We start from the raw sequence: 23,211 nt of genomic DNA, 5'->3' as shown, positions 1-23,211 counted from the left end.
AAAGGAAGGTGAGTGTGGTATCAAAGGGCAACCAGAGGGAACACTGTGCTGATGGGACTGTCCTGTGCCTTGACAGTACCAATGTCAACATCCTGGTTGTGCTGGTGTATTATCATTTTTCAACATGTTACTGCTGGGAGAAGGGGACTGGGCAACATAGGATACCTCTGTATGATTTAAAAAAAAATTTTTTTAGTTGTAGATGGACACAATATCTTTATCTTATTTATTTATTTTTATGTGGTGCTGAGGTTGAACTTGGACCCCATTCATGGAAGGCAAGCGCTCTACCACTGAGCTACAACCTTTCTACCACTGAGCTACAACCTCAGCCCTCCCTCTGTATTTTTTACAATGTGTATGAATTTATAATCATGTCAAAATAAAAAAAATGGAACTAAAATAAATGCCTCCTGGTGCAAAGAGTTGATGAGAGAGGGAAGACCATTATAAAGCCACTCCCAGTAGTCTTGAGAGTTGCTGTGCCTAGGACCAGGGAGGTGGGATGACAGGGTTAGATTGATTCCAGAAGTATCCAAGAGGTAAAATGGACAGATTAACAGATGGGGTGTATATAGGAGGCCAAGAAGAGGAAAAAGTCCAGAATGACCCTAGGTGTCTGCCCTGAGCATGGCAGATGCTGGCATCTTACTGACACAAGAGATAAGAGAAGGGGAGTGGGCTTCGTGGTGGTGGTGGGGAATGGGAAGCTGCCAGGGTGAACTCACTTTCAGGCAGCTCGTATTTAAGGAGCTAATGAACTCCCCAGGTAGGGATTCCAAGTGGGCATTTGGAAATGCCATCGCCCCAAAATGAGGTGGCTTTAGTATTGCACCAATTAAACTTATTTGTGATGAAGTCCAGGGTGTATACAACTTTGATAGCAAAACACATGGAATCCTATGGCTGCTTTTCCTTCTACATGTCTTCAGCCACAATAATTTGACTTTTTTTTTTTGGGACAACCTCATTTTTAAAATTCGTCATATTCTTTTAATTACTTAAGTAATATGTGGATGCCTGCTCCTTGTAAATAAAATAACAAAATTTAAACTAAAGTTACAGAACTAAAAGTGAAATTTCTTGCCTCACTCCATCTTTCTAGGAAACTATGAGATTAAGAACAAAAATGCCTCTTTATCTTTCCATGTCACACCTTAGCCTCCTTCCTTTTTTTTTTTTTTTTTAAATCTTGTCCTTCCACAAGGAAAAAAGTCCAGATCCAAGTGGCAAGTGCCTGACACTGGTGGCACCAGGTCTGATCAGTGTCAGGGACGCTGCTGGAATTTGCGCCCCATTTCCTCTCTTTGCCTGTTTCCTGTGGTGAGCATGACTTTCTCCTTACCTCTTTGTTCTACCTACAGCTAGTGTAGGAAGCGAGCTTGCTTATTTGAAGCCCAGTGGCCTTGGAACTGCCATCTAAACCCAGTCATCTTCCTCTGTTGTGGTGTCTGAGTTTGGGTGTCCCTAGCATGAGGGCCAGAGTAAGAGATATCATTTGTCTAATCCAATTACTACCTGTGAGGCCTAGAAAAAATTTTGCCCAAATTTATTAATAAAATAGCATACAGGAAAATATAGGAAAAAGATTAAAAAGTTGGCATGTAAAGAAAAAAACTGTACACATTGCAAATTACCCTTGACAAACTTTGTAGGAGGGTGCCATATTGGAAGCAGCTTCTCAATACACTTCCCTTCCTGATTTGGAAGAGATCATCACTGATGAAGTAGCTGACTTTTCATTTAGGAGCCACTTACACAAACCAAGTCCCCATATCTTTAGGTCCTGGAATCACATTCATCATGGTGAGATGCACACCCTGGGAACTGCTACTGACTGCGAGCAGCAGGCTCAGGAGTCTTCCTCAGGTTTATTCCAGGGCAGCAGGGGACCTGCATGTACTGGCTGCAGTTATTCCTCTCTCCCTTATTTTCTTGTCAAATGCACATAGTTGTTTTCATGTAAAATAAATGTGCACACAATGTAACTCCTCTGTACTCTCTTTTCCATTTCATGAATAATCCTTGGTACATGGTCTACTGTTCAAAATTCAGGAGAAGATAGATGAGAGGCTCCTGAACCAGTTATTAATTTGGGCTGTCTTCTAGTCCTTTTTCTCTGTTTTTAGATGCACACATATATAAGGGTTTTCTTTCTTTCTTTTTCTTTTTTGCATAAATGTGAACATAATATTCTGTGAATTGCATTTTCTTAAATAATAAACTATTGGTGTTTTCCCTCCTATACATCAGCAGATATACATGAACCACATTCTCCATAACTACTCTGTGGTATGGATATTGAGAACTATTTGTAACCATCTGACACTGTTGAACTTTGCTATGTCCAGTTTTTGATATTTTGAACATGACTGCAATAAACATTCTATGTACACATATGTTTACATATTTATATGAATATTAGTATAAGATAAATTAATAGGTATAAAATTGCTAGATCAAGGCATGTATATGTTTTAATGTGAATAGCTACTGCTGAATTACCCTCCAAAAATGGTTAATATCTTTCATTCCCAGCCACACTTTATTTTCCCCAACACTGCATATATCAATCTTCTAAATTTTTGACAATTTAAAGGATAAGAAGGAGTGTATCATTTTATTTTTGTTTATTTGAGCCTAAAGAGATTGAGTATCTTTTAAAATATTTATTGGCAATTCATATATTTTTTTCTTTGGGAAAATTTTGTTTATAGTTAAAAAGTTTTCCACTGGGTTTCTATGTTTCTTATATCTTAGGAGCTGTTTTTTGATGGATAATAATTTTTTGTTTCAAATATTTCTTCTACAGTGATGCCTTCTGGGTAGTAAGTCTTATTTAGGTAAGCCCTTTCTGCCTCAAAATATACTTTTAGAAATTCCTTTGTATTTTTTCTAATAACTTTGTAGATCAGTTTTTATATTTATTTATGAAAATTTTATGAACTTATGATGTGAGATAGGGGCTCTAGCTTTTTTACAAATGTCTCAGTGCTAATAATTGACTATTCCTTTCTTTTTTTCTTTTCCTGGTTTAGAATACTCACCTTAATAATTTATCAAACTGCTACACACACACACACACACACACACATCTACTTCTACTTCTGGATCTTCTTCTTCAGTGATCTATTTGTACATTTCAGCTCTGTCCAAATCTCACTTTTAAATTATTGCCTGATAGTATGTTCAGATGTTGTAGGACACATCTACCACCCCCCACCATTACTACCAATTGCACAACCCATAATATTTTTTTTCTGATTATGAAGCTTGTTTTCCTTCTATAAAGCTTTATAAATGGGTCAGATTTCATTTTTTAAAAAAAATATATTACTTCAATGGGTTTGCATTGAGTGTCTAGAGTGATTTGAGGATAACTGACAACTTAACAATACTGAGGCTATGCACGCAGGAACATAGAATGTTCCTTCATCAGCCGACTCTTATGTTTACGTGTCGAGATTTGCTGTTTCTGTAATCAGACTTTGCACATTTATTGTTAGGTTTATGCCTTGGTATTATAATTTTTGTTGTGGTATGAAATTTTCCTTTATACTGTGAAATTGAGGCTTGCTATTCTAAAGCAAGGTATTGATTGTAATATATTGATCCTGAATTTAGATGCTTTAATGAGTTCTTTATTAGTTCTAACAGTATTTAGTTGGTTCTGTAGAGTCTCCTATTTAGGGAAACATTATCAGCTGCAAAAATCACATTTTCATATATTCCCTTCTAACACTGATGCTTCCTATAAGTCCTGGTCCAATTCTGTTGCCTAGAGTTACTAGCACAAAGTGGTATTGTCTGGTGTGACCACCTTTAACACTTGTTACTGATTTTAAAGGGAACTGTTCTGAATTTTTACTGTTAATCTTTCCTTTTGATTTATAGGAGACAAAGTTGTCTTCTTGGAGATAAAATTTCCTATTATTCTCTAGCTTGCCAAGACTCATTAGAAGTGAACTTAATTGTCATTAAAATCTTTTTCAAAAAAAAAAAGCAATCCGCTTTCGGTCATGTAAAACTTTAATGATCATATGCTGTATTTTACAAAGACAGTAAAACCATTTCAAAAAGACCTCTGATGCCATGAAAGTTGGTATATGTTAAAAATATAGAACTAGAAATATTTTTTTGGAGCACGTCAAAACAAATCACATATATATTGTTAATTTAACATGGATGTCCTCACCTTGAAATCATCAGGAATGAGGAGTTTGGATGTTCGTAGAAAATTCAAGATATATCTGAACATCTGTCCGTCTCTGTCAATGAAATAGTGCTGTTTGAGACTGTCCAAAACAATAGGCTCTGTACCATCAAAAAGTCTTCCGATTCTGTGATAGAAAAGAGGAACAGTGAAGACAATTAGATCAACTGGCCACTAAGACTAAGAGCTGCAGTTCTGTGTCACCGTCAAAGGTAGTACTTTTGCAGATGGAAATCGGGAAAAATCATCCATTAAATAGTTATGGCTTGCTCAGAAGTGCTGATCCCTGCTTGATAATATCTCAGGATGAGATAATTCAAAATGGTTTCAGGTTTTCTCAAGAATATTCTTTTGTTCAGTGTCACCTGCAAAGGAAATGTTCCTGACGTGGTGATTATGGCTAAGTGCTGTCAGTGTAATGGAAGTTCCTGTCTTTTCCCTGATCTTACTTAAAACAACCTTCTCTACTACTTAAAAAAAATAGTAATAGCTCCAAAGTGCCTTTAAAACTGATACTAAAGAAGCAATTCTGTTTTTAAGAAATCTGTTTTCTGAGTTTTCTACATTCATAATCCCAAATTTCTAATAATGCCTACATGCCAACATCTATTATAAAAAAGAAAAATTTTAAATATCACTTGTCTAGGAGAATATGTTCTCCTTTTACAGTCCAGTTTCTTAAGTCTTAGAAAACAACAATCTTAATAGCCAGGCATCACCATAAAAAAATAAATAAATATTTGATTACCCAGAAATGTGTTTTGGAATAAGCAACTAGTTTTGGAATAAGCAACTCCAGGTAATTTTTAAAAAACAGGGATCTGTAATGTGTTTTTCCCATTTGTACAGTGTGCTACAGTTAAAGCATTTTGTATCCAGGGTCATTTATCCCATTAAGGCAGGTTGAACCTACATATTTTAGTATATATTCAGTGAACAGAAAGTGGCTATATCTGTTCTAAAAACAAGCAGTGGAGTAGCTAATGATGCACAAATAGATTTTGCACACTAGAAATAGATTTCTTTACCAAAAGATTTATTTTACTTTTCATTATACTGTAGGCAGGCAAATGGCTCCATTTCTTAATTTAAAAAAATTGCTGATCTCACAAGTCTATCTCTGATTTGGAATGTCACTGTATCACTTGAAAAGTTTTTGGTTTTGTTTTTTTGTGGTGCTGGGGATGGAACCCAGGGCCTCATGCATGCTAGACAAACACTCTATCATAGAGTTATAAACTTTGCTCTTGAAGGTTTTTTTTTTTTTTTTTTTTTCCAGTATTTGGGATTGAACCCAGGGATGCTCAACCACTGAGCCATATCTCCAGATCTTTTTATTTTTTATTTTGAGACAGGGTCTTAGGGCCTCACTAAGTTTTAGCTGAGACTGGCTTTGAACTTGCGATCCTCCTGCCTCCCAGCTTGAAGTTGTTGTTGTTGTTTTAAATCATTTTCTAATCTTATGTTGAAATGGGACAGTGGAAATGTAAATCAGTTTCACCCCTCTTAAAATACAACAAGCAAAGAAGTAGGAAAGTTGCTTCCCTCAAAGAAAGTTGTGTGCATGTTTGTTTCAGTAAAATTTTTTAAAAGATAATTTTAAAATTTATTCTCTATCTGAAGATAGTATATGCAAAGAAGAAAACAATAGTAGGGTAGATTTGTAAAACTCATTCAATTTTTCTGAGCTAGTGTTTTTATCCAGCTTTCCATAAACTATAGGTGGTGATCTGGGGTGTGGATTACAGTCATCCTGGGATTCCTCACTGCATGCTTATTGACACATCAGTCAAACAGATGGTAGGCCCAAAACTCAAATGATTAGTCACTTACTTGTAATGTTTCCAGGACAGTCTGATGCAGGATGGGAAAGAATGAGACAGGTTTGCCTCTTATTAAAACATTTCACTCTTTACAGTTAATAACATGATAAATTTTTGGTTGACAGGGGAAGAACAGGGAGCTACATTAATTAAGTGATTTCTAGATGCCTTGCTCTATCCTCAGCACTTTATTCGTGTAACAAATCCATTATCTTCATTTTAAAGATGTAGAAATAGGCTTGAAAAGATGAGTAACTTGCCCAACTAGTTAAGTAGCATTGGGGGATTTGTATAATGTCTGATCCAGAAGGTACCTCCTCACACTGATGGGAATCAAAAGGATGGCCATTATTGACTGAAAAGCTTTTGGTATAGAGTTTTTATTTCTATCTGTATTTGCTGAGCAAGAAGTTTACAAGGAAATCTAAGCCCCCATGCTGATAATTTTTGGGACCTGAAATAAATCAGTATTAATGATCGTAAGTCATTTAGTAAACAGATGGAAGAGATGAAGATCATTTTATTCTTAGATAAATCCTGTGCTTTTTATTAGATAAATGCTCCTTTTCGAAGTTTAGACTTGGATATACCCAGGCACAGAATGAGTGATTAATAAATTTATATCAAGTAAATAAGTAAAGGAATCAAGAATAACTGAGGAATGTGGAATGGGAATGAGGCCTGGCTAGTTAGTAGCTTTAATCTGAATGAATCAACTTCTCTGTGTCTTTATTCTTTTATAAAATTATCTCAGCTTATCTTATAAAATAAGTATAATGCTCAGGGTTGATGAGAAAGTCCAGTGGGTCATGGGTTCACGATAATACAAGGTATCCTAAGCCAGCCAACAAAAATTTCTACAAAGGCAATTCTTAGAAGTCTGAAGGCACAAAGGAACAGGATTTAAGGAAGAAAAAGAACAACTGTGACAGAGAAGTACACTGTCACAGACCTCTCCAAAATAGAAAGAAGTGTCACTGAAATGGTTTTTCGGATGCAAAACTCAAAACCAAAAACAGCCTCTGGAGGATACAGGAAATTGGGCATAGATACAAAGGCATCTTCACTTTAGATTTAGGTGGAACAGGAAAAAAAAAAAAAGACGTAAAGGAAAGGGCAAGAGAGAAATCTGAACAGAGACCATGAGCAGAAAAGCCGGCCCCACCTGTGGACCTAGAGATAGTTGTGGCCTCTGGGCAAAGCTGTGGATGAGGGAGAAACAGAATCTCCAGGGGCACTCAATCAAGACCAAAAGAGACAAAAAGTAAAGGAAGGGACAAACTCAACCAGCACTACAGGAAACTCAGTCTGGGTTACAAAGGACAAAGAGAAAGAACCTGAGTCCTGTCTGGATGCTCTACTCCTTAGTAAACTGAAAGCGGTAGCCAGGTCATCCCCAACCCATTCATACCAGCTGGAGGTTGTGTGCCCCGGAACCTTAGGCCACGCTGAGCAGAAGTGCTCCAGTGGGAACAGGAATAGGAAAGGAACAGGAATAGGAAATGGCCAGGTAGGGCGGAAGTGCTTCAGTGGGAACAGAAATAGGGAAGGGCCGGGTGAGGCGGAAATGCTCTTGTGAGACCTGAGACGGGGATGGTGGGGGTTCTAGGGTGGTGGAAGGTGGCTGAGAAACTCCCACGGCTTAAGGCTGCATGGGGTGTGGGAGCAGAGAAAACTGAAAGGACTGGAGGGGAGGACAGTTGGGTCATGGACGCTCATACCTGAGTGAGGTGAAAGGCCTCTTGGAGCAGAACAAGTTCTCTATTTGGAGCAACAAATGTTAGAAGCAATAAAAGGAATTGTTTTGCTGCTGCTTTCTGCCAGCTTTAAAAGGAGGAAGTTTTGAGTTGTGAAAACAATGCAAAAGGGGAGGGAAGGCGGTGCCAGTAATCATAAAATGGCGTCCCTGGGTGGTTTTTGAGATTGGCTGGCTGTGCTGTGGAAAAGTATGGTTTGGCAAAACAAATAAAGGGGGAAATCGACACAGGCTGTATTTCTTGCGGACATAAGAATGGAGTTACAAGTCAAACTGCAGTGATTTGTAAACTCTGGTGCCTGAAAACTATGTGGAACTGATTATAGTTTACTAACCTTGGATAACATTCCTGTTTTCCAACTGACCAAGACGAAGCTGGCTGCAGATGATGAATGGCTGGGTTTTTCTTCTTGTTTTTACACTCATTGACCCACGTGGCAATGTGGAGAAAGATTTCCTTCCACACTTTTTGAAAAGGATAATCATTTTGCCATTTTATTTTGGACAATTTCAAACTTATAACAAGGCAGAGAAAATGCTATAATCAACTCCAACACAATCATCATCCAATTTCAGAAGCTATCAACTCTTGGCCCATCTTATTTAACATCTACCTCTTGCCCTAATCTCTTCCACAGGTATCTTTGAAGTAAATCTCTTAACATCACCTCATTTTATCTGTAAATGTTTTATTAATGACTAGGATTATAAAGGTTCATTTAAAACATGCATTAATTGATGGTGAATTATATTCTTTTTTGTTGCTTTTTCAGGAACACTTAAATAAGGACCTAACCTGGGAGGAAATCAGGTTGCCCTTGGAGGGCAGTAAGTCTGGTTTCCTGTTACCACTCCCTCTTTCCCTGGTATAGTGTGGTACATACTGCATATTTACAGAATGGTCTTAAGAGAAAGAGAATGTAGGGCTAATATCTCATTTACCTCGCTGAGTGAGTCATTTGTTAAGATTTTTTTTTTCTTGTGTCTTCATTCACTTATAGGACCTAGTTTCTCTAATTCACTGTGACTCAGTTCCTTAGGAATTTCTCTTTCTTTTTTTTGTAATTATTTCAGACCAGTATATTCATTGAGCCTGACAATGCTCAGATTGGAGATGTGCCACAGTTCTTGCTTTTGTGGAATTCAACGGTCTGTGGGGCTGGGAGTGCAGTATGATCCAGGGAGTCAGTGATGTATAGAAGGACTGTAAGAGAACACAGGAGGGGCCTCTAACTCATCAAACTCAGTTGTGGGTTGGCAGGAAAGAAAGAGAAAGCTCATTGGAGACCTGAAGGACAAGGAAGCTGGCCAAGTACAGGGGTAGGAGGTAAGATTAAAAGGAGAGGGGTGGCAAAGTGACAAAGGTCTGAAACTGAACAAGCCTGCCATGTGATTACTCTTCACTGGGGTATAGATTCAGGCTGATTGAAAAATGAGGCTGGAGCAGCCCACGCCAGATGGAAAAGAGCCCTCCCTACAAGCTAGGTCAAGATGTTTAGAGTTGGTCTCAGAGTGATGGGAACTGATATCAGGCCATGTCCTCAGGGATCTTAAGGGGAAAAAAAGCATATTTAGAAGTGAGACAGAATTGAGATGCCATATCTGAAATATTTCCTCACAGATGCAGCTTCTGGCTTATCCAAATTCTCTCTCCTTTGCCTACCTTTTGACTGTCATTTGCATAGTACTTTGGCACTTAACCCTGAGGGTACAATGAACTTACCTGGAGAGCTTTTAAAAAATACTGATGCTGGGGGCCCACTCCCAGTTATTCTGATGTAGTTGGGTGGGAGCGAGGCCTAGGCATCTGTATTTTTTAAAGTTTGCCAAGTAAGTCTCAATTAAGTTGAAAACCAGTAAAAGTGAGGTTGAACAGAGAGAGGAAAGAAGAGCAAGTTAATGTTATTAGCTTGAAATGCTTTCTGTTAGTCATGTTCTCACTTTCCACTGTCACAGCACACCCTTAAAAGTCAACCACACTTTTAGAAATGGAAGATCCCCAGGATGACCTACTTTGGCCTCCTGTTTAAAAACGGATAAGCAGAGTCCCAAATACATAGCCCTCAAGGATCCATAGCTGGGTTGACACAGAGCTACTCCAAACCTCTCTGTGCTGCCCCTAGTGCAATATGGGGAGAACTGTCACACTGAAGCCATTGGAGGACAACTGCTCTAATGCTAGTTACTACTTGGTGAATAGTATCATGTACCAAAGAGGGACCTGGCTTTCTTAAGGGCTTTATATCATTTAATCTCTACAATGATCCTCTGAAATGGCTTACTCTTCTCATCTCATAGATAAGGAAACAAGCCCAGATGGCTAAGTCACTTGGCCAAAGGGATATAGCTTTTAAATGATGGAGCCTGGGTGCCCACCCAGGTCTGAATCTAAAGTTTGCTTTCTTGACCACTAACTATACTGCCTTTTCATTTGTATTTAAAACAAAAAAAGACTGAACATGTTCCCTTGGGAAATGTTTCATTGTTTTAGTTTGATAGAGCTCAATGTCCCAATAACTAATGTTATTTGGTTATTATCAATTTTGTAGGTTAACAAATGTGCTTGATAATTGGCATTCAAAAAGTGGAGGCTCTGGGACTTCATTTAGGATGTCTTCTCACATCCTAAACCCAATCAAACCAAAGCAAACCAAAATGAGGCACCCCAAGACTTCTGAGGTTGCTTTGAGCACAGCAAAGGAGTGTCAGAACAGAGGGAGCGTGGGGACTCGGGGAAATGGAAACTGGTCCTAGGAGAAGCAGTACACATCTGCCTCCACGCACCTTATACGTTATTTGCTGTTTCCTCACATTTAATCTGGACACACTCCTATGGGATTTGTGGCTGCAAAGGAAATTCAACATGGACTTCAACCCTATTGAGGCCACCTTCTGTGTCCAGGCTCCACACACCCACTCCTTCCCAGGCTGCTGCTGCATGGTGAACACCCTATCAGGTCCTGGCCATGCCGGTCACATGACACCAGGCTCTGTTTTACCTAGAGGCAAGCTGGATAATCCTTTCAGCCCTCCACAGCTGCTCCACGCAGGATAATTACAGAGGGAGCACTCCTGCTGCAGGATGGACTTGCCCAGGGAGGGTGGAGTTGATCCCTGGGGAATGAAGTGAAAAGCCCGACCAAGGGATAAAGAGGATGAGAAAAGGGCAGGGCACCAGTTGCTGGGCCTTTTTACCCATGTAGTTCTCCTTTGCCAAAAAAATACCTTTTATTCCTCTACCTCTGGGTTTCCAAGCCACAGAAAAATATGGTTTGGATTTAAGGAAAAGATTTCATTTAGTTTCTGGTTCAGATTTATTTGGCTGGCAAAGAGATTCAGTGGCCACTTCTAAATGACCTCTTTGGCATTTGGAGATATTTTTAAATTATAAAAGTGATACCTACTCATTGTTGAAAATTGTTAAAGTATAGATGGTGAAAAGCAGCAAAATAGTAAAGCAATCTGCCATGAGCTCACCATTTGGGAGGGCATTTAAAAATCCGATTTAAAGAGTATTTTTCTATTGAATTACTTTGTTTTCACAAACTTGACTCTGATTTTTTGTTTGTTTGTTTTTTAAGTATTCTAACTTGGATTCCCAATCAAGTTTCTGACCTGAGTTGAGGACATAGTTGAAACATAAGGTGGATGGCAAACAGAGTAGAGGTCTGGGTGGAGGTGTGTATGCTTGTGTGTGCTTGCACAATTGTGTGTGGGTGGGTGTGTGTGCATGCCTGGGAACCTGAGGCCTAGGGAGAGCTATGACTACAGGGTGAATCTGCCCTCAGGACAGCAGGGAAGGAAGGAGACATGAATAGAAGAGACAGTGTTGCAAAAAAAAGATACCTTCTTCTCTTTTCTGCTCAGATGGAGAGGAAGTAAACAAAGAGGAAGGAAAAGCAGAGAAATCCTAGATTAATATCTGATACTTTTTGAAACATGAGGTTCAAGACTGAATTCTTCCTATTTTTTCTAAACCTATTTATGAATTTATTTTTAAATATTTATAATAAAAAGATTTCTTTTAAGAAGGGGACTACTTTGCTGGGTATTATTGCAATGTGAAAAAAAATTACAATTTACTGTTTTAGAAGTCTGAGGGATCACAAACAGCGTTTAATTTGCTTGAAGTCTTATAACTGGAAAAATTCTAGGAATAGCTCTTTAGAGTTTCCAGACTTGGTAAATTTCATCTATATTTCATGATCATAGATAAAAATCACTTCAGAGCTTGTTATAGAAATGGATAGAAGTAATTTAAGGGAAGGGAGAAAATAATTTTTAAGTAAAAACAAAACAAATCTTTACCTACTTATGGGGAAGTAATGTTCCCAGTACCTGTTCCCTGAGGCAGCATCATTTTCTTAAATGATATATAGAACCAAAGAAAGTAGGAAAGCCAGGAAATGCAAGTTTCAATTATATAAGAAAAACTCTGAGTATAATAACAACGCAGGAATTCAGCATCTTTGAGATTTCATCCTGATGGCGGTACTGACAGCTCAGGGGCAGCTCAATGCCCTGAGGGCATTGCTTGCTCTAGGAATTTTAGGAGTTCTCTTCATGACTCTTGGGCTAGAAAATTTTAAAAAATTAAAAGAGGGGTACATTGACTGTTTACTAAAAAAAAATGTATAATGATCTTGAGTTTTTTGAAAAAATCACTAGAATTTACATAAGCAGTCCTCTTTTTTGCTACATTTATTGAACACCCATCATGTACCCAGTGCTCTGTGGGCCTCTTGAATGGAGCATGGTACAGTCTGAGTGGGTGCTGGGGAGGGACAGAGGTGAGAGATCCAGCCAAGGTGGGTGGGAAGGCTGCCCACAGAAAATGAGGTATCATTGGGAATAAGCAGAATGGGTGAAAGGGCTTGGAGAAAAAATTTGAGACCAAGGGCTCAGCTTGAGTGCAGCCACAGAATTCAGGAAGAACACAGTGGGTGAGGTGGCGATACAGCAAGCGAAGGACATGTCTCTTCCTGTGTCAACCTAAGGGCGTGGTGCACAGTTGCTCACAAGAGAGATACTGGTGGCACATTCAGTCACATCTTAGCAGCCCCTAGAAAATTCGGCTGTGACTCAGACCTGGGTTTGAAACCTGGCTTTAGCATCTTTGAGACCACATCTGTTTGAGTTTTGTTTTCTTTATCTGTTAAATGGGACAATACCCACCTCAAAGAATTCTTATGAGGAACAAATGGGTATCCGATAAGACCTGCATTGGCCAGTGTTTACTGAGTGCTAGGCATGGTTCTGGGTCTGTAGAACCCTGAGGTGGTACTGTGGTCCCTGTTTTACAGGTGAGGAGCCAGCTAATAAACAAAGATGCCAGAACTCCCATCAGGCAGTTGGGCTGTGTAGTCCGGCTTGAACCTACTCCTGTCAGGCCAAGGGACCCTCTACCCCTCTGTAAAGCACCTGGCATGGGCTCACGACATTCTGGCAGATGTTCCTTCTTTTTGAGGAGATTAAGAGTTATGCCCCCAAACAGAATTCTGACTGTCTATAAAATCCCACTGAATTGAAAGAAAACTTTTAAGATCACATAGGCTCGCTCTATGGTTTGAACAAGTATCTGTTTTAAAATGATTTCTAGGGCAAATAGCTATTTTTCTAAGATCTGTCCAGAATCAGATATAACTTTCCTGGAAGCCCAATTGTTTCTTTTTTTTTTTTTTTAATTTTTCCCCCCAGTGAACACGGTTTCTGTTTAGGTTTTCTCTTGCTTTTTATTTGGTCAGGCAAGCATGAACATAAGTACACAAGCCTGCCCCCACAGCCACCCCTCCCTCCTCCCAACAGTCTGTTCTACATTGGGAAATATTTTTGACATTCTCCTTAGTCATTTGTCTACATTTAAAACCCTATGTTTCTCACTTTATAATAATAATTACTATTCACTAAAAAATGCTATAATAGCTAACATTTATTGAAAGTTTGTGTCAGGCACTCTGCTAGAAAACTTTATGGATTATCTGCTTAAGTCTACACAACACTTCTAGCAAGAATGTGCAAGTAATATGTTAGTTATATTAAGGAGGAAACTGAGGCACAGAGCCATCATGTCACTCGCTGATGAGTGCTGAGCTATGTGGTCTACTTTCCCTGATGAGGGAGGGCCAGCTCGTCCGTGATGCTGTCCTTCTCTCCCCCCACCACCACTCAGAAAACCTTAGGCATACTAAAATTTTGGGCTGGGGATGGATCTTAGTGGAAGAGAGCTTGCTTAGCATGTGTGAGGCCCAAGGTTCAATCACCAGCAGTGCCAACAAACAAAAACAAAACCAAACTTGGCATATGATGCTGTCTCCAACTCTGAATGTCCATCTGTCCTAGAACACCAGTCTCCTCTGCTCTGGCACCTCCTGCCAATCTTTCTTCATCTTGCAGTTGTGCTCTAGGTTTCTTGTGACAGGACAAACTCTTCTGCAAGCGTTCCCAAGGAATGTAAGCTATCTAAAGTCTGTCCTTAGTCCTGGGCTTTTCGATATTGGCAACCATATGTATGGGACCAATGCCTTCCTGTGTGTTGAAACATTCTTGACTCTTCCATCCATGTCATCAGTATCTCTAACAGATGGTGCCAACTCCAGGCCCATCCCCCTGGGATTGCTGCTGTCCAGGGGCCTATTCTGTACTGTTCTCTGTGGTCATCGATGAGGACAGGACAGGAATGGAGTTTTCCCCCACACATTGGTGTTGAGTGGGGGCAAACTCTATTTTTTTGGAATATGGAGTTTTGGAATATGTCACACTCATCCCTCTAAATACAAGCATCATAGCAATTACATGAGAGGACGATGGCCAAGACAGCTATTTCTATTTCCATCTGAACAGTTTTCCCACTTGCAATCGTGCCAACAAAACAGCAGCTTATGATGAAAGCATGTAAATCTTTTGCTGAGTATGTATAAGAGAAAAACCACGGGCTTAACAGTATTTAATAAAAAGAACAAATATATAGTTTACCTAGAGACCAGGTAAATGCTTTTGAACACTTTTCAGCTGTATGGACAAAAACGATTGAAACTACCTCTGTACCTTCTTCTCACTCCTCTTTACTCTCTTTCTTTCTTTCTCTCTCTCTCTCTCTCTCTCTCTCTCTCTCTCACACACACACACACACACACACACACACACACACCCCTGCATTATTCAAGGGTCTTACATAGCAATTGAGTCTCATTTAAATATTCAGAGTATCAAAAGGTGATCAGATGAATGAAGATGATATGTCCTGTTGTTGTGTGACTTCACAGTGACAGAGGAAGTTTTCAAACACATTCAGAATCTAGGCTGACTTTACAATGACAAAGCCAAGGAGAGGAGATTTAGCCCCAGGACTGTGAGTGCCTAAAACAACCTCCTCCTTCAAAGAAGACATGAAAGCTGAAATTAGGACAAGAGTCCTCCTCACACAGCTTCCAAAGTATAAAAACATGTTAAAGAAGGTAAATGGATGGAGTTAGAGAAGATAATGCTAAGTGAAGTTAGCCAATCCCCAAAAACCAAGTGCCAAATGTTTTCTCTGATATAAGGAGGCTGATTCATAGTAGGATAGGGAGAGGGAGCATGGGAGGAATAGAGGAACCCTAGATAGGGCAGAGGGGTGGGAGGGGAAGGGAGGGGGCATGGGATTATTAAATGATGGTGGAATGTGATGATGATTACTATCCAAAGTACAGGTATGAAGACACGAATTGGTGTGAGTATACTATGTATATAACCAGAGATATGAAAAATTGTGCTCTATGTGTGTAATAAGAATTGTAATGCATTCCACTGTTATATATAAATAATAAAAAAGGAATATCTCAAATGCCCACATCACCCAATGTTCTCTTTTTAAATGCCTAATTGCTTCTTCACATCATGATGGATCCATGAGATATTTAAAAAAAGCAATTAGACATTTAAATAGACATGATCCATTCTAAGAAGTTTAAGATTTTTAATTTATGTCTCATGGTTACTTAAAGAGTCATCAAGTCAAAATGACATGTGAAAAAATATAAGTTTATATCAGCTCACAATTCAAAGACAACACTGGCGGTTGTGTATGGTTGGGAAATACCCAAGGAGGCCGCTGATAGCATTCTGTCCTTGACTGCCCCATGGCCAACAATGTACAGTCTGTAGGTGTGTGTCTTGAACAACTGTCCACACCCTGCTGGGCTCAGGCTTGGTTGATCATATTTCCAGAATTTACCAGAGCCAACAAGCCAGTCTGTAGGCACACTGGACAGTAGGTATATCTATAGATACTCCTCCCCATCCCTTCCAAAAAAAGACAGAACCATGCTCTAACCTGAAAATTATCTATAGAAGAAGATTTCTGCCTAATAGGAACTTCTCATTTTTTTTCTTTCTTTTAAGGTGATCATATATAGAAGTTGAAAAGCTTGAGTAGTCATTTGATAACACTGCTTCCCGTAACTTGCTGTTCTTCTAACTTCACTCAGAAGTTTTGGATGAAAAACAAATACTTTTTCTGTTTTAAAATACTGCATAAAAATTTATACATGGGTTCCTCAAGAGCCTAGAATGTCATGTAATTAAAAATAAAAGCATATCTCTGCTATTCAGCTTTTCCAATCATCAGAGACATCTAGCAGGTGAAGAAAGGAACTTTACCAAATGGTTTCCTTGGTTGTTACAACCTTTAATCCGATTCATTTTAATACATCCAATAATTCTCTCTCAATCCCTCCTTCATGTCATCTTGTTCCTTCTACAGGTATCATCTTAATGATATCTTAATGAAGTACCTTCCTTAGGGCCCTTCAATGACAGATCAGTGAGATACCCTTAAAAATCAATCTATCTTTCTCTCTTCCTTTCTTTCTCCCTCCCTCCCTCCTTTCCTCCCTTCTCTCTCTCTCTCTCTCTCTCTCTCTTTCTTTCATCTTTTATATTGACTGAGTTACTTTGAGACTAGAAGAGTTTTTATTTTCTAGGTGAGATCTAAAGCCCACAGGGCTTTCTAAGTTGTTTTTAAGAGATCAATTTTTAGAGGGTGGAGGGGCCTCATGGAGCCTAACGAGGCTGGGTGGGAGTCCTGGAACTCACACAGCTCCAACAAGTTCAGGCGAGCTCAGATTCACCTTTGTTATGAAGCCTTCCCAGCCTGGCAAGGTCTACCACTGTTTGAAAGCTCCGGTTAGCTGTTAGGCATGGTTGCAATTTATCTTCTCAATATGGGGAACACGATAGGAAAAGTTGCGTAAGAGCAAAAATAATCATTGGCACTAAAAAAGATAAACAGCAATGTCATTTCTAAGCAACCTGACAACACATGGCATTTAAGCAGCATTGTCCGGGGCAGTGCCATTATCCAGGGACAGTGCCATCTCCATGGACACTGTATTTCATTAGATCCAGACAGTCCAGCAAATAGCTGATAAAACTGTGGGACTGAAACCTCAGGGTGGTTTTCAACATTTTCTTTTGCCACCCGTTTGGAGTTTCTGGAGCCTCTGGGATACAATTTTGCATGAAAAACACACACCTTACAAGAGGACATGTGACTTCTCATTCCTGCCACACACCTTCTGATGCCCCCTCCAGGAGCACAGAGGGCATTATTCACTCACTTCAGCTAGCTCCTGGGGACAATCTTGCCACTTTCTATTCATAGTCATCTTGGGAGTAATCTTTCAGAAGAAGCTGAATACTGATCATTCATCTAATTGAGGCATGCATCCTGCATTTTTGACAAAAATAAGTGATATTTTCACAGATGACTTATATAACCATAGTGAGCTAACTGTCTGGTAGATGTGGTGGACAGGATTCTTCTACTACCACAACCCAGGTTCCAGTAGAGAGCAATGATGTGTTCAGGGGGCCCAAGAGACATTTTTCAGTGTGACTTTAAGAAACTACTCATAGGAGATTTATTTTTAAGTGCTCAATATTTATTTTAATGAATGATGGATTAATTTATTTTTAAGATGGGAGCTCATTGTGTTAGCTAGACTGGCCTGGAACTCCTGGGCTCAAAATGATCCTTCTGCTTCAGCCTTCCAAGTGGCTGGGACTATGGGCGTGTGCCACTGAGGCTGGTGAGTTTGCTCAAATTTTAAATGAAAATCATATAAATATGTTTGGTCGTGAATAAGTGCTTCTGTTTGGAAATGCTTATTTTTTGCATTGGTTTAATAAAAAAGAAAAAAACTGCTGGGTGCAGTGGTGCACACCTGTAATCCCAGCAGTTCAGGAGGCTGAGGCAGGAGGATCAGGAGTTCAAAGCCAGCCTCAGCAATAGTGAGGTGCTAAGCAACTAAGTGAGACCCTGTCTCTAAATAAAATACAAAATATTTGGAGTTGTGGCTGGAGTTGTGGCTCAGTGGTCGAATGCCTTCGAAGTTTCCCCCACAGCCAAAATGCAGTTTGTCTTTTGGAAGTTCATGTAAAATGTTTTAATATTGGTCACTATTTGTCATAAAGAAGCTCCCAAATGAAGTGCTAAATCCCAAATCATGGTTATGTGCCTGATAGAAACTACAGACTTTATTGCACCAAAGTGAGCCCCAGAAAAGAGATGTATGAAGTTCACGAGCTGCACTGTATGAAAAGACATTTAAGCATTTCCGCTCCTTTAATGGAACTGTTCTCGAGAACACAATAAACTGGAACATACTTTTCACATATTAATGTTGCAAGAAATTACCTGAATCTTCTATGAAATACTTCATTAATTTTTTTTTTTTTGTATGTGGTGCTGAGGATCGAACCCGGGCCGCACGCATGCCAGGCAAGCGTGCTACCGCTTGAGCCACATCCCCAGCCCATACTTCATTAATTTTTCAAACTAATAAATAGACCATAGCGTTTTAGTATTATAAAAGTGCTTCCTTGCAGGGTGAGGGGAAAACATGAAAATATGATTTTAGAAAAACAATAAAAATGACCTTGGCCTTGCTCAATGACACTATTCATCACACCAGATCAAAAACAAGTACACTCAGTATTATTGTCCTAAGCAACATGAATCATGCCAGAATCAATTAAAAAAAAAAAAAAAGCCTTGTTTCCCAGGCTGTCTCCTTCCAAGGCCCCATGGTGCCCACAGCGGCCTGTTGATACTTTAACTCCTCTCTGTACTACTCTGCAGATTGGGTGCTGCATGTGAATTGCTCGATGCTTCCTGACAAGACACAGATCAAGTAAGCAGTAGATGGAACCCAGGACCCTGCATTTTCCCAAGCTCCCTGAGGCAATGCCAATGGGGATGGGGATTAGGAGGAGGTATCAACTGAGGGGAGCAGGGGTTACCCTTCTGTCAATCTGGCTCATCATTATTTCCCTTCAGGGTAACAAGGCTAGAAAATCTCTTTCTAGTTTGTGTCTTGAAGGAAAAAAAGGATGTAAATCTTGGCTACCTAGATTGAAGGAGGCCAGTTGTCAAGTCCTAGGGTCACCCACGCACCTAATAATTCACAATATTTGACCTTTATGCCATAGTAGCACCCGGAAGGCAGAGTTGCCCCAAGTCAGAGAGAGAAATATAGAGCAAAACTTATTCAGTGTTCAGTTGCTATTTATCAAGCACTTGGGCACAGCGTGCAAGACCCTACGGGGGGTCTTTTATTTGTTTAAAAACCCAGGGCAAAGCCAGGCTCAGTGGTGCCCACCTGTAATCGCAGGAAGGCCAAGGCAGGAGGATTGCAAGCTTAAAGCCAGCCTCAGCAATGGCACAGGCGCTAAGCCACTCAGTGAGACCCTGTCTCTAAATAAAAAATATAAAATAGGGCTGGGGATGTGGCTCAGTGATTGAGATCCCCTGAGTTCAATCCCTAGTACCCCAAACCAAACCCAGGGCATGAGTTTAGAAGGTCTATTTTGCAAACACATTAAAAAAAAAAAAAGAAAGAAAATCTTTCTGGGTTGGCGCAAGCATGCACGTGCATGCCTGTGTTTTGTGTAGAAACAAAACTGCGTTGGAGGGGCAGAATGGAAGGTCCCAGGAGGAAGGAGGTGACTGACACAAGGCCTAGGTACTTCCACCCTGAAGAGCTCCCTCAGGGCCCTAGTGTCCTCCGTTCCTTCCAGTGGGCACACTGGGCTGGGGTCAGAGCTGGTCACTGACTGTTTTGCTAACAGTTTCTCTTCACAGTCATAACCAACCAGTCATCAGGCAAGTGGCAAGGTCTTTGGTCCAAGGCCAACTTTGTTCGTTGCTGTAGACAGACTTGTACATTGGATGGCCTGAGAAAAAGAACTTTTTTCAGAAACCCACCAGCACCTAGGAACAAGACCCATGTATCCCATTCAAACTTTTAAAAGTCATGATACACAGAGAAAAATCATAGCATGGAACTTATACAACACTGAGGTAGGGAGAGAAGGTTGCTCCGGGTGGGAAGTAACCGTCCAAGGAACTCTGGCTACCTTGGCAGGGAAGGGGTGGCAGGTGCCTCAGGGTTGACCGAGAGGCTCTTGATGACTAGGAAATAAGGTGGAGGTCACCTTGAGAATAAAGCAGCTTGAAATACTGTAGACAACCTGCCCTCTTGGCTAAAAGACCACTGTTACAACACACTTCTGAAAGGTGGTATGATGGTCTATGCTATGGTTTGTCCCCCAAAGCTTCCTGTGATGGATTTTGGTCTCCAAGGTAACAGTATTGACAGGTGGTGGGATCTTAAAGAGGTGGGATCTAGTGAGAGGTGATTAGTGTCATGGGGTACCAAGTTCATGAATGGATTAATGGCCTTCTTGAAGGAATCAGGTTAGGTTCTCCCCAGCCCAGATTAGATCTTGCAGCAGTGAGTTAAGTCTTGCAGGAATGAATCCGTTCTCATGAGAGCAGTTTGTAATAAAGAGAGCCTGGCACTCCTCTGATCTCTGTTGAAATGTGACCTCTCATCTATACATGCCTACTTCCCCTTCCATTTTTCCAGTTGTGCATGATGGCATATAGCCTTCATCAGAAGCTGAGGAGATGCCATCACCATGATCTTAGACCTCAGTACTATGAGATAAATAAATCTTTTCTTTATAAGTTTTCTAACCTCAGGTGTTCTGTTATAGCAACAGAAAACAGATTCATACAGACTACATGGCTGAGCATGGAAAGCCTTAAAAATAAAAAAAAAAAATTCCATGCCCAGGTCCCTACCCCAAACCAATAAAATTATTCTTTGGGAGCAGGGCCAGGTATTTCTTGTTTTGTTTATTTTGGGGTTTTTTATTTAATTTCTTTTTTTCAGTAGTGGAGATTAAACCCAGGGGTGCTCTACCACTGAGCTACATCCCCAGCCCATTTATTTATTTTTTTTAAAACTGTGAGAGTGGGTCTTGCTAAATAGCTGAGGCTGATCTTAAACTTCCAATCTTCCCACCCCAGCGTTTCATGTGGCTTGGATTATAAGTGTGCACCATTGAGCCCAGCCAGTCAGGCTTTTTTTCTAGTGGTACTGGGAATTGAACCCAGGGCCTCATCCATGCTGGGCAAGTGCTCTACCACTGCGAGCTACACCCCTAGCTTCAGGCATTATTTAAATTTTTTTTTTTTTTTAAATATTGGAGATTTAACCCAGGGTCCTCTACCACTGAGCTACATCCCTAGTCCTTTTTAATTTTTATTTTGAGACATTTTGAGGACTCTCTAGGTTGCTAAGCATCTTGCTAAATTGTTGAGGCTGGCCTCAAACTTGTGATCCTCCTTTCTGGGTCTCCATTGTTTTTATTCTTAAAGGTCCCCATTGATTCTGTTATGCCCCTGCAGTTGGGAATAACTGTAACTAGACAGGAGAGAGTAAAGACCTAGAGTCAGAGTGGGGACTGGAATGCTGGCTTTCCCCTGAAAGTTGAGTCACTTCAATTTCTCAGAGTTTCAGTGACTTATCTGAAAAGTGGGGTCAGTGCTGTCCCTACCTCTGACCTAACATGGTTATCATGGCACATAAATGAGGTAATATGTGTAATGAACCCAGCCAAACCTTTGAACTTACTTTATAATTTAAAGAGCTTTATTAAATCATTTGCTCTCTATTGTTGGGAGGATCTGACCTCTGAGTACAGTGATTCTCATTCATTTATTTACATATTAAGCAAACCTGTGACTGTCTACTTTGCAGCAGGCACAGTACTAGGTCCCAAGAATGCAAGGATGAAAACTAAGTGAGAGAGAGAGAGCTTTGCAAGGAGGCAGGTTTCTATCTAAGAGGAGGGCAGGTTGCTCACAAGTGAGAAGTTAATAAAAGTTGAGGATAGACCCACCCACGGTTCTTACTGAGTTGTTCCATATTGTGACACCCAGTATTACTCCAAAGTCACTGTCTGCCATTAAGGCACCAGCAGGGGCTCATGAGCAAAGGGCCTGTGGCTGACAGGGTGGCCTTCACCTTCTTCCCATGTCTAACCTGAAAAAGGAGGAATGGGTTTAGGAAGAAGTCAGTGTTGGGATTATTTGCCTCTGTGGGGCTTCTACATGCCTGTATTTCAATGTCTCTTAATTCATTACTTTTGTCAAAACCAAACATAACTTCAGTGATCAATAAATGCAAAATGAAAGAAAATGTTAATCAGAGACAGTATTATGGGTAATGCGCTAGCAAGGTAATCTAAGAGGATCTGCCCTACAGCCACCCACACCCAGGGCCAGGAGCCCAGGAGACAGTGGGAGGTTCCCTCCCACTGAGATGAAGGGGAACAGACCCATTGGCCACTCATCAGCTCACAATGAATAACAGGACTCAGAAGATGCCAGTAATCACAGATCAGGTGTGACTTAGGACACTGATGTGACAAGAAGCTGCTTCTAAATCTAAAAGGAAAAATAGATTTTGTCTTGAAAATTTAGATGAACAAATCAAGATGGTTCTTGGGGAGAAATAACCATGTGGGAATAAAATTAAATTTTTAGACTTTATAATAGAAAGGGCCAACAACACGTATCCCTCCACTTCTTAATCTCACCTGAGACTTAATGAAATACTGCTTATTGATGGTTTGTTTACTGTTTGTCCCCTCTATGGGAAGCTACAAGAGAGGGAGGGTTTTTATTAGCCATTGGGCAGCACATGATAAATCTGCTGAATGAATGACAGAACATGACAGGGAGAACTGCAGACACTGTGTGACGGTCTTTCCTCTAAATGACACTCTAGTACAAGATACTAGAGTGTCTTAAAAGTGAGGTCTATTTTGTCCCTGGTGGCAAAGGAAGTTTGCTGAGCTCCCCAGCACTACAGTGAAAGTTAAGAAAAGATGATCTTTTCTGCCCTAAACAGAAAACCCAGTTTCGCTGTTAAAAAAAGAAAAAAAAAATCTTTTGAAGCCAATTGTTTCATTTATTCTTTGCCTATCTACCAGAGGATCAATTTTGGAAAAGCAATATTGTAAGATGAAAAGAAGAGATGGAGAAGAGGGAAATTTCCCTGTTACCCTAGAGAAGCTCTCCATTTTCC

At 40.1% G+C, this 23,211-nt stretch overlaps 1 protein-coding gene across 3 annotated transcripts in view; it reads right to left on the bottom strand.

Annotated features, from left to right (window-relative positions):
* Kctd1 (potassium channel tetramerization domain containing 1) overlaps positions 1-23,211 on the bottom strand; it is a 184,775-nt gene that overhangs the window by 16,494 nt on the left and 145,070 nt on the right. For all 3 annotated transcript variants that reach the window (XM_046433378.2, XM_046433385.2, XM_046433370.2), the window contains exon 3: positions 4,196-4,340. In XM_046433378.2, the coding sequence (XP_046289334.1) occupies positions 4,196-4,340 (145 nt within the window). The remainder of the gene's footprint in view (positions 1-4,195; positions 4,341-23,211) is intronic.

The sequence above is a fragment of the Marmota monax genome, unplaced genomic scaffold (assembly GCF_021218885.2).
Source record: "Marmota monax isolate L192 unplaced genomic scaffold, Marmota_monax_Labrador192_F-V1.1 WCK01_AAM20220418_F8-fsc00126, whole genome shotgun sequence".
NCBI classification, from domain to species: Eukaryota; Metazoa; Chordata; class Mammalia; order Rodentia; family Sciuridae; genus Marmota; species Marmota monax.
The sequence above is the reverse complement of the archived record's forward strand: the minus strand, read 5'-3'. Positions and strand labels throughout refer to the sequence as shown.